The 12,397-nt window shown below is 40.6% G+C and overlaps 1 protein-coding gene across 2 annotated transcripts in view; it reads right to left on the bottom strand.

The window, feature by feature from the left end:
- The window catches only part of SLC1A2 (solute carrier family 1 member 2), a 90,163-nt gene that overhangs the window by 10,664 nt on the left and 67,102 nt on the right, over positions 1-12,397 (bottom strand). For both annotated transcript variants that reach the window (XM_010406471.3, XM_010406546.2), the window contains 3 exons: positions 11,457-11,651; positions 7,708-7,842; positions 1,922-2,153 (listed from right to left, as the gene is read on the bottom strand). In XM_010406471.3, coding sequence (XP_010404773.1) covers positions 1,922-2,153; positions 7,708-7,842; positions 11,457-11,651 — 562 coding nt within the window. The remainder of the gene's footprint in view (positions 1-1,921; positions 2,154-7,707; positions 7,843-11,456; positions 11,652-12,397) is intronic.

The following is a 12,397-nucleotide window of genomic DNA, read 5'->3' as shown; positions in this document are numbered from 1 at the left end:
TCCTTTTGGCAGCTTGCAGACAGAAAAGAGAAGTGGGCTGCTCAAAGTCAGTCTTGTGCTCAATCCAGTAAAGCCTGGCTCTTTTCATGAGTTTCAAAGAGCAAACTGAGACTGTGAGCAGACCAAACCTAAAACAATTTAAAAGGACAAACATTTCTAGCTCATAAATCACTGGTCCCAAACTTGAATTAAAGGGTATGCTTAGGATGACATACAGCACCATTAATCCATGTTTTTGAGGCAAGCTATTGCCTCAGCTGAGGGAAATTATATGAGAAACGGAAGAGAAAAGGAAGTGCAGCAAGTATTGATTGCACCAACAGGCTACTACTTTCTAACTTGACTTGGATCTCTGTGCAAATCTCAGAGACGGGGAGCAGATAAAATCATCAGTATTCAGTTCCACAAACAGACTCTTAAACCTACTGAAATCAGCATTGTCTATTTAACTTAAAAACAGTGTTCAAAAAATTCCAAAAGAAGTTATCCAAAAAGTGTGTGTGCACATGCTTTCTATCTTTCTTTCCAGACAGTTTCTTTTTTTCTTCAAATTTTAATGTCTTGTGTCTTTCCCTTTTTTGAGAAATATAAATTAATGACAATTTTCAGTTTTATGTAAGCATATATTCTCTTTCCATTTCAGATCTTAGTTTTTAAATTTTTCTCATGGAAAAAGAGTGGGTCTGAAGAGAAATGAGAGAGCCATGTCAGAAAAAATGCATGATTTAAAAAAAAAAAATCACTTTACTGAAACCTGGGAACATTCAGGGAAAAATTGAAGATAGGATGAAAGCTGTTTGGTTTTTTTTTTCTGAATTCAGTATTACATTTTCCCCTGAAAATCCAGGTTTGGCCTGCATTCTCAAGAAGTAAGCATTAGGAAAAAAAATAATTCTAAAGAATATTTCCAGCCAGGCTAGAGACAAGTGAAAATCGTAATATAGGACTTATATTTCCAATATAAATGGTGGTCTGCTATTGGACTTAGTGCAGTCATTCACAGCTAGATACTGGCTCAGTTGTCGCAGCTGGAAGATATAAGAGAATCTGTCTGGATAAATGGCTAAGGTAAGCAGATTGGCAAACCCCACTGTCTCAAAGACAGTGTACAGCATCAGACTGGAGCATTAATAAATACAAAAAAAGGACTATGAAATTAGAAGTTCCACCTTGTTTCACTCTCTTTTCTCCTCCTTTTCAAAATCTCTCTCTGGATTTTAAACTGCCCCATCCCATTGGTGGGTTCTTAACGAACTTTTAACCACTAATCTCCTGAACTGTCTTCTCATTCAGCTGGTGGGGTTGCTCAAGCTCACTTCACTCTGATCTAGACGTTATTATTCGTATTAATATTGCATGTTAGTTACAGCAAGGGTTACAGAGGGAATACAGTGATTGTGCCTTAGTGCCTGGGGAAGGAACGCTGATGGAAGCGAAGCAGAAGCATGCTGTGTGAGTGCAGGAGCATTCTCATGCTAAAGCGCATTCAATGCGTCGACCTCTGAACAGCATATCATGAAGGCAGTCAGCAAGTGACAACACCTGCATCTGAACTGCAGCCATCCTTCATTTGGGTTGGCAATTAAGTTCTCTGTTGCCACAGAAAATTAAGTAAATGTCCATAGAAGGTGATGCCATATTCTCTGTGTCTTGGCATATTCCATAATACGCTGCATCTTGCCTTTTGATATGTAAACAAAGTACATGATTTTTTCCCATCAAATGACAAGTTTTAAGAAGAGTGCAAAAAAACATCTTTTGAACTGCTCAAACACATTCAAAATGTCTGGGGTTCATGGACCTTGTTGTCACATTGTTATTTGCAGAATGATTTGAAAAATACATGCAAGTTATAAAATAAGATAAAATAAAGCATGCAGTGCTATATACATGTCTCAATATCCATAAATGTGAAAGGTACCTTGCACTCATCTACCATGACTGAGTTGTGAGCTGCAAAAACACATTGGTTTGAGTTGTTTTCCCTATGATTTTTCATGTCGTCATAGATTGACTGAGTCTTGGTCATTTCAATGTCTTCGTGCCCTTTGTGATGGGAATCAATGGTGTCAAGTTCTGCCTTGGAAAGGTGGTAGACAATGCCAGCACCAAAAGAATCCCCCACTACATTGACTGATGTTCTCATCCGGTCCCTACAAAAGAAGGAAAATGCAGAGGCTGAATGGTTTGAGAGGAAGAAAAAGTAGGGCATGGCAGCCCTGTTTCTGGTACAGTTAACTGCACTCATTTCAGGAAGCTTAAGGTATCTTTTGAACAGAGAGATGGGAGCTTTCAAGGGAAATGGGAGAAGTTGGCTTTCCCAAGGGACTTGTTCAGACAGGGAGGATGTTCAAACTGCCGGGTCCCAGCTGCTTATTCTCGTGGAGTTTGGCAAAGAACGTATGCTAGATCCCAGCCAAACTGCAGAGCCGTGCTTGACTGACATCCCCCAGTGCCGGCTTCTGGAGCTGGAGGTTTCAGTATCAGGGTGCCCAGCTCACACCACTGCCCTTTGTTTCATCTGAATTTATTGGAGCACTGAACTTAATGCAGCCAGAGAAAAGGATTTTGGATCTAATGAGCTGTTCTCATTTCTAGTATGAATTAACAGAAGACCTCTCCCTTTACTCTTAGTGAGCAAACTATGGGGAACAAAAATGCCTGAAATATCTCCATAATGCTTAGGCCATTGAAGCTCTTCTTCTGGCACCATCTTTACAGATGGCCATCTGTTGGTGTGGCAGCATGCCCACTCATACTACGTGTGCCAGAGCTTGGCATATGAGCAATCCAAATATAGGTCATGGCCTACAAAATTATGAGCCTGTGACAGCATTTCACTAACGAGTGCCCCTCACTGTAGGAGGGTGCCAAGAGAGGCTAACATGCTTCATTACAAAAAAATATGTTTGTTGGCACTTTCTGGACAGGATGCCATTAAACAGACATGCCACCTTTCTCCTGTCTTGTCTTTAGGGTGGCTCTATCTGTCAACAGCGAAGTCACAGTTGTGGATTTTCCCTGAATTCAGAATTCTGCCCCACATCTGACCAAAATTCTGCAAAAATGGGAGCTGAGTCCTGCTATCTTCCCTGCTGCAGCACACATGTTGAAATCATTTACAGTCTCATTTGCCTCTTCATATCTGCACTAAATATAAAACTCCTAAAAACCTTCTGACCAAGGGTTGCAAATTAAACTGACTTAAAGCAATTGAGTCTAGCTTTGCCAAATAGGTCAGAGAAATGATTACACTGATTAATTCTCAGAAGTATATTCATGAAAATTCATTTAAACAAAATGGCCAGGTTTAATAGTGTGGACATTTGCCAAGTGACAAAAGCTAGCATGTAAGACCTCATTTCCCAAGACAGTGATTAATTTCAAAACAACCTTTCTAGTATTTCTAGTACTAGATTTGCGTGACATCTCCTTTTCCTGTAGAACACCAAGAAGAAAACATCTAAGTATATAAAATGTCAACTGATAAACATTCATTATTCATGCTTATTCATGACCATATACATTTTTGAGCCCTTTTTAACATCTTTGCTCTACACATCGGTAAATCTGCCTTTCTCAGCTGTGGAATTAGAGTCCCATTCAAGTTTCTCCTCTCCCTCTCAGCATTATCAGGCTTACATATTTAAAGACTTTGTAGTGTAATATCTTTGCTGAAGCAGTTAATTTTCTCTTTTTGGCTTCAAAGGAATACCCAGAAGGGAAAAAAACCTCTACAGTAATTCCCCCGAGAAACAAACCAACAACCTATAGGAGGGAAACATCCTTCCAGTTCTGCTTCACACAAATTAAATGCTTTATACATTTCTCATCCAATGCCTGCGAAGACTATTTTAAACCTGGTCAGAGTGGTAGAATAGGAAAATAAGACTTTCTGGAGTGATTTTTAATTAAGACCATTAAATACACTGAACCTGGCAATACAACTCTACAAAAAGAACACATACTTAATTTTTTTGCATGACTGGTAGTAAATTTTGAAAGGATTCACTGATGCCAGATGACAGAGAGATAGTACAGGATGCCAAAAAAACAAGGTAGAGAGAATACATAAATATAATTGAGGCAGAATTCAAATTCTGAAAGGGTCATTTGAGGAGATGCTCCAGCTCATGCACACGTACTACTAGCTGAGAGATTCAGCAGTACAAACTGCACACTGATGCACAACATGGTACACTGTGCAAACCAAAGGAAGCCAGGAAGTTCCTCACAACAGAAAGGGCGAAGTCTCAGCTGTCAGGCATCAACAGCAAAGTGCCACTGACCTCTTTTGGGGCAAAAAATACCCTATGAAGAACACCCTATAAAAAACACCCTATGAAGAACAAAGACAATTGTACTTACTCTTTTGTTCAAATCAACCAACCAATTAATTCCAGGCAAGTGGGACAACGTAAACAACATAAATGTAGGAAAGTTGCAGTCTAGAGCCTGTTCATAACATCCAGACTTCAACTAGGTCTGAATATTCTGAATCTAGATCTGAGCCAAGGCACAGAGTCAGAACTGAAGCAATCTATTTCTGAGTTACTGAATGAAGGTTTAAGTACCCGATCAGCTGTCCAAGCTCATTTTCCCTAATTCCTCTCTCTTTGCTGCAAAATACCACTAATCTCGTACTACTGATATTTACTAAGCTTGCCAGCTCACATCTGGAGAGTACCCAGTTTGTGGCTCAAGCAAAATAAGCTCATTTTATTCCATCTGTTGGCATATAATTACTGTCCCATTAAATGTCACTGCTGTGTTGTCCTTGGTTTTAAACTGAGAAACTGTAAGAGTTGTGAAATCCTGGGAAACTTGCCTGGTGAAAGAGCTTACACTGGGTATGTATGCATGGGAGGTAGAAAGATTTAACAACCCAACAGATACTGGAGAGGCTTGAGAAAAAATTGATAAGGAAACCTTTCAGCTCCAGTCTGAAGGAGAGAGTGCCAAGTTTAAGGATTTGACATAAAGTCATCTTTGTGTTACACAATGACCAAATCATGCAAAAGTGGTTTGGGTAAGACCACAGTGTCAGGTGGTGGTAGTACTGTAAAATGAACTGATGTTCTGATACTTGCTTTCATCAAAAATATTGGAAAACTCAGAGTAAGACATTTTTTAAAATCATTTTTTATCTCAAATTTAAATGTTATTGAAGGGCTGTTCCAAGTATGTCTACACGGTTGGTTGCATTTACCCATGGGTTCCAGAAAAGTGGCTGGAATTGGGTCTTAAATATTTTATTAACTTTCTCTTCTACATTCTGTTAGAAATATTGCTTTATCATTATTTAATGATCTGAAGAATTGGGAGAAGGCAGTGTTTGTAAGTAAAGAAAATATGTTTTTATGACATTTCATTTCAGAAATTCTTCAGGTCTGGTTTGTGTGTGCAAAAGCATGCTCAAAAGTTGGCTTGTGTGCCTTTTCTTAACATAGTAATGTCAGCAGCATCATTTTTCATAGCTGATTAGATCATTGTGGCTACCGTAACACAACCACCAGCAGATGGAAAATGAAGCTATTAGTTGTTGAACACAGATTAATAAGTACAACACTTTCACCAACAGACAGTGTCTTGACTTTGCAGCACCAGTGGCACGACACAGAGCTTTTCACCTCTTTTCTCATCTTTTTCCCTTTTTCAGTTCTGAATCACAGTTGCAGTTGCACTGCTAATTGTAGGCCAGGAGGATCCAAACCCAACCGTTTGGGCTGCAAGTTCTCTTGCCCTCCATTTATTTTGGAAAGACACCTTGAAATACTTCTTTCAGAATTGCTATCCTTCCTCTACATATATTCATCACTGCTACAGCTCCGCAGTACAGAAGTTTTCATTTCCTAAGCAAGGTTGGGTTAGCCAGTGGGAACAATGCTGCTGAAGCTGAGAATGAAATACAACACCCACTAGTGCATCAGAACTGCTGATAAACTTACAGCTCTGAGGCTTGCTGGTGTGGGAAGAGCTGCTCAGTCCACAGGAATATTTTAAAAATACATTTCCCTAAAAAAACCAAACAAACCACAGGCTCCTTTTGCACATCCTCCTACCAGCTGCAGAAACCTACCTATTTGCCTTACTTTGAGAGCCAAGAGAAACAGATACTTAAAATATATTTTTACATTTTTTTTCTCTCCTTCTTCCAGCTGCAGATTCCTATATCACTTTCCTGCTTTCAGCTATGACATTGTAAATATAATAAACCCACTGAATATCACATCATTCCCTATGCCAGCTGTACTTTGCCTGCTGTACCCTCTCATTTAACCATTCTGCATCATATCATGAAATTCAGTTATATATAACATTATATAAGTCAAGTTTTCCCTTTGCCTCCTCAAGCTGTAAATTCCTCTTTCATTTTTGCCTGAAGCAGAAATCAGAGCTGCATGTTAGCCTTTAAAATTCTTAGTGACATATAGAGAACGCCAGTAGACCCAAAATATATGTCAGGATTGATTAAGTTCTTGACCTCTTCTCAATAAGCCAAAAGATAATGACAGAAAATTAAACTTCTATTTTATCTGCACATGCACATTCTCAACTCTGCTATTTCTTCTTGCATAATTTTGGTTGTGCATCTGGGACTGAAAGGTACCAGAAGCAGGCAGCCTAGGCTGCTAGAAAACACATAAATAGTACAGTTATATTTATGTCTCCCTTTCTGGGCACCACAGCTGGAAAAACAAAACCAAACATCTTTACTACTTAAAAGAATACTAGGGGAGAGAGAGCTGGCTGTTGACCAGAATACATCAGAACGTACTGTGCTGCAGCAGTACAGGACAATGTGAAAGTCTCTCTAGGGGCCAGTACAACTTAAGGGCTACTGAGTCTCTTTCAGCTGTGCACAGATGACAGAAAGATATCCAAGCTGTCAAATAACAGCAAAAGAAAGGATGTGGCTTGGCATACCCTCTGTCTGTATTTACAGCTTCTGTATTCAAGTACTGAAGACCAAATGCCTCAGAAAACAATCTGTGGGTTAGCTGTTTCTTGCTGGAGGACCTGCAGTGGCCTGGAGGTCATTGATCACAATGGAGGACTTTGATCACAAGTCCTTGGAAATGAAAGCCATTCTTTCCAGTTTGAGTGAGCTGTCAGTAAAATGAAAACTAGGGAATTACCGCCTTTATTTCAGTTTTCATTCTTATTTGTCTTTGGTCTTTGTCCTGCCCTAGAACAGACTCTTTTTAAAGGTATTTTACTTTCTTATGTACGAAAAGAAACTGACTTTCCCCCCCTACTAGTATAAAACATTTGATGCTACAAATCCCAAATCACCCTATAACTTGCTGGCAACATCCTGATGGAACTTGCATTTTCAGCGTTCATCCTTCATTTTAGACCAGAACTATAATAAACAGAAACATGAAAGCAAAGATTAGAAAACTGCTCTTGAATGATGGAAAGGCATCATTAAGAAGAAGATAATACAAAAGTGTGCGCTCACAAGTGTGCCAAGAAGACCCTTTGCTCATAGAAACTGACTTCAGTAGCTCTGTAACCGTAACAGCTGAGAAGCTGCTTTCAGTGTCTCCTACTTCACTAAGGGGGTAACAGCCCATTTCCTCCTTTGATTTATCTGTGGAGGAGAGACTCAAAGTTCTTTAAGACCAATGGCTGGAAAGCACTGTGGACAAACATTACTTCACTACTTTTTCTGCACCAAGCAGCAGAGTCAGCTCAACTTACAAAAGCCAATCAACAGCAACAAGCAAACTGATGTCCTGGGTAGGGAGACCCACTGCAGTCAGGATCAGCAGCATAGTGACGAGTCCCGCGCTGGGAATGCTGGCAGCTCCAACACTGGCAAGGGTGGCAGTCAAACTGCAAAAACAAAAATCAAATGGCAGTAGCAAGAAGAGGAACATACACTTTCCTTGCATACTCATGTGATCATTAGGAAGGTCACATTTTTAGTGTGTTTTTCCCATAAAACTAACAACCATAGGACAAATCAAGGTAAGCTCAGGTCATTATTTTGCACTCATGTGTTTCTCTAAAAATATTTACTGGGGTAGGCCAGATCTATGGGTTTGTTCCAAGAGTTGGAAGAGGGCTCTCTGTAAGCTAGTTATGACATTCAAATCTGTGTCGTTGTGTTCTCTGAACTCCACAGACGACACATCCAGGGTTTTGAATCCTGAGTTTTGACCATCCAGACATGCTAAAGTTTGGTGACTACAGGTTGAATTTTCAGGGCGATTCATTTCTGTTTATTTACATTACCTAAAGACTGAACTGTAAATTAAAGGCTGAGAGAAAGCAGTTATTATTAAATACAGGAGAATAAAAGTCTTGGTATCCAAAACTCGCAAAATACAAGCCAGTGGTGCACCAAGCCTGGATACAAATTACCCTAGATGAAAAAGCAAAATTGATCTGATTGTTTAATAAATCCAAACCTGTGTTTGTTTTTGCCTCTTATATTTTGATAAAGATCAGTAGAATGAATGTCTGAGCTTCAAAGGTTTGTAAAAATACAACACAGACCATAACAAATATCAACATCACTGGGCAGTCCTATAAAGAATGGAAAATAAATTTGTCAGAGAGCAAGTCAAGGGGAGAAAAACAGGGAAGAGAAGGAGGAGAAGGAGAAGCGGAAGAAGAGGGAGAGGAGGAGGGTAAATAAAAAGTAAAGTGGGTGAGAGGGACCAATCTGACTTTTATTTATGCCTCAACATATGTTATACATGAAGTGAAAAATTACTGTAGGGGCTGTACACATGCTGAAAGCCCTAACACATGCCACGTGTTAGGGAGGCAGAAAATGGAGGGAGGTTCTGTCTCTGGGGAGACTTCGCTTGACACAGAGAAAAATTCCATGACTGGGCTGTCTGGAAAAAAATGCCCAGGAAATCGGGCTGTGGGAGAGCCTTAGCAGATAAAAGCAGTGAACTACGCCACAGCCGGTGCCATTTTCTTTGGGTTTCTTGGAGGGAGCAGGGGCTCACCCCACAACTCGTACCCAACAAACCTGAAAGTGCTTCCAATACAGAAGTAGGGAGAAACAAACTATGCAGGAAATACTTGCCCATTAGCCCCAGAAGTCATCTATGAGGATGTTAGCCCGATTTAGAGCTGCCAGATGCTGGCTGGCTGGGTCTGACCCAGGCTGCAGTGTGTTTGTCAGGTGTCTGGGTTACAGTGCAACCTTGCTTACTAAACACCCAGATAGTTCCAGCAGGTGTGCAGGCAGGATGCTCTGCTCTGCTGTCAGGCTTTGCACGTGATGCCAGATCCTCAGGCACTTCCAGCCTAAACTGGTAAGGCATTCCTTCCAAGCTCTGTGAGGAAATGCTCCTGCCTACCTTCCCACAGCAGAACTTACAGACCTGGAGGGGAATGAAGCTAGCACTGTTCAGAACTAAACAGAACCTGGCTCAGCTACCATTTCCAAGATCATCCTCTCCCAAAGAATACAGGAAATCAGAGGAACTGCATGAGCAGTATGAAGTAACTAGGACTGGTCAAAAGCTAATTAATGATGTTATGTCTGGGTCATTTGAATATTCTCAGTATCACAAAGTGCATGTACCAGACAAAACCTAATAATCTTTCCTTCATTTGTATTGTCACCTCAAGGGATAGTTCTTGTCATATTGCTGTAGCAAAAATGCATGAAGAGGAAAACCAGTGGTTTTACAAACAGACCAAAGTTGCTCCCTGCTTTGTAAATGTCAGTCAAAAAGCTGCATACGCCAGCCTTGAAATGGTGAGATCAGGAAGAGACAATTTGTCAATCCCTCAGAGGAAGAGAAGATGAATAACTCAGGTTCAAGCCTAACAAATCTCCTGGACAACAGCAGATTCCTGATTTGAATTTCCCTGGTCTCAATTTAGTTTAATATGTGGCATGTCTGAAATGACTGTTTTCAGTTTTAGGAACAGATATGCATCATGCAGGTCTAGCATCCACCTTCATTAGAAGCAGCCCTGAACCATTTACAAACTTGGCTTTACTATTTCAGGAGTCAGGACAGGAAGTAAATGAATGGAAAATGTGGAACTAGTATAGCTGGGCAAGAAACATAGAATTAGACATCCCTTTGCAGGAGTTTCTTTAGTGTTAAAAAGGTTTAATAAAAGAAAACTGTGTGGGTGAAAACTACAGGAAGAAGACAAACTTGGCAGCCTTCACGTGTGGTTTCCATTTTAACTATTCAAAATGTTAGACCTGCTGTCTACATCAAGTTAAAGCTCCCTTACAGTAAACAGTCTTCAATCACTCTTATCCTTTTTTAATGGGTACTTTCTTTTGTCCTTACAGATGCTCAGCTTTGTTCTGGGTAAGACAATTTGATATTAAAAGACTACAGTTAATATTTGCTGGGTTAGAGATAAAAGGTCTGGGAGTATCCAGACCATGCTACAGACAATCTCACCCTCAGTTCATTACGTTTTTCCTGTTCACCAAAGTCAAAGAAAAAGTACAGGCAAACATAAACACATAGACAGGTTTTTTAGGCACACTTTTTTCTTCTAGTGTATATAAACAGATATATTCTAGAAAGTTAATGCCCCATATATGACTTGTAGCATACCCCTAAAGTAAAAAAAACCCAAAACATTTCACTGGACAGAGAATGCTTTATATTACAATTGACATTGTTTTCTGTGCTGGTTTTGGCTGGAGTAGAGTTAATTTCCTTCACTGTGACTGGTATGGGGCTGTGTTTTGGATCTGTGCTGAACACAGGGTAGATAATACAGAGATGTTTTTGTTATTGCTGAGCAGGGCTCACACAGAGCCAAGGCCTTTTCTGCTTCTTGTACAGCCCCAGTGGTGAGGGGGCTGGGGGTGCACGGGAGGTTGGGAGAGATGCAGCTGGGACAGGTGACCCCAACTGACCAAAGGGATATGCCAGACCACGTGACATCGTACGCCATCAGTGTATAAAGTGGGAGGAAGAAGGAGAAAAGGGGAGTTTGGAGTGATGTCGTTTGTCTTCCCAAGTGACCGTCACGCATGGCGGGGACCTGCTCTCCTGGGGATGGCTGCGCACCCCGTGGGAGGCAGTGAATTAACTCGTTTTGCTTTCCTTGTGTGCACTGTTTCTGCTTTCCCTGTTGAACTACTGCTATCTCAATCTGTGAGTTTTCTTTTATTCTTGTGATTCTCTCCCTGATCCTGCTGGTGGGGGAGTGAGCGAGTGGCTGTTTGGGTCTGGGGTTTGGTGTCCACATGAGGTTAAACCATGACAGTTGTCAACTGCAGAAGTGTAAAACACCACCAGCATGCACTAAGGCTGCAAATGATAGAAAACATCACCAGAGAACCAGGACCTATATATAAAACGTTCATTTGTATAGCATTATTAGAAATCCACGGATTTCATAGTGAATCCAACTGAGACAACTCAGCTACTGAGAAGACATCCAACCCCAAGCATTCACATTTTACAGTCTGTAGAAACAAAGGAGTCTTTTGAACTGACCTCACAGTAACTATCTGGCCTCCATCCAGGTCAATCCCATTCATCTGTGCTATGAAGATGGCAGCCACAGCTTCATAAAGGGCAGTTCCATCCATGTTAATAGTTGCTCCAACAGGAAGAACAAACCTTGTTACACGCTTATCAATGCCAAGATTTTCTTCAAGACACCGGAATGTTACAGGCAATGTTCCAGCACTAGGGAGAGAAAGCAAAAAACATAAAGAAGACATAATTAAAATCAATACAACATATACATATAAGGGAGCAAAATCAGAAATTCTAATACCAGTTTCCATTTTCTACTTCCACTTCCTGCTGTGATTCAAGCCGTTTTTAGACGATTTTTAAATTAGGCCTACATTTAGCTGGAAGTGAGACTGAGGCCAAGACATGAACATGACTTGATGTAGGATGAAAGCTTGAGAGTGCCTGAATGAATTTTTCAGACTCATTGCTGAGGCCTTGCACCACAGCATTGCACATGATGCAAGAGACCCAGAGTCTGCTACAAGAGACTGTCAAACTGCCCCCCTCCCCGGGGGAAGTACCTGGGCATTCCCACCTGGCCTGAACGTGTAGTAATCCATTGGATTCTATGTTTTTGGGGGACCCTCACCACCAAGGTGACCTGATGGACAGCATCAATGGGATGCTGGTGGGATCCAGAGAGTGGTGATATTTTCTTTAATCTGTCACTCTCATCTCTCTTTCTGTCCTCTCACCTCTTTTCTATTTCTCTCTCTTTCTTCCCTTGTCTCTCTCTTTCATATTTACTGTTAAGTAAAATCCATACTACTGACTTTGGCATATAGTCTTGTTTACACCTTAATTTGGGCAGAGACATTTCTAGTAATTTTACGAACCAGACCGTAACACTGATACACAGACCTGTGAGTGTAGAGACAAATTTTAAATTTCTTTGATTGTGAATTTGCTCTAAA

This window comes from Corvus cornix, chromosome 5 (genome assembly GCF_000738735.6).
Source record: "Corvus cornix cornix isolate S_Up_H32 chromosome 5, ASM73873v5, whole genome shotgun sequence".
Lineage (NCBI taxonomy): Eukaryota > Metazoa > Chordata > Aves > Passeriformes > Corvidae > Corvus > Corvus cornix.
This window is presented reverse-complemented; position numbering and strand designations above follow the sequence as displayed.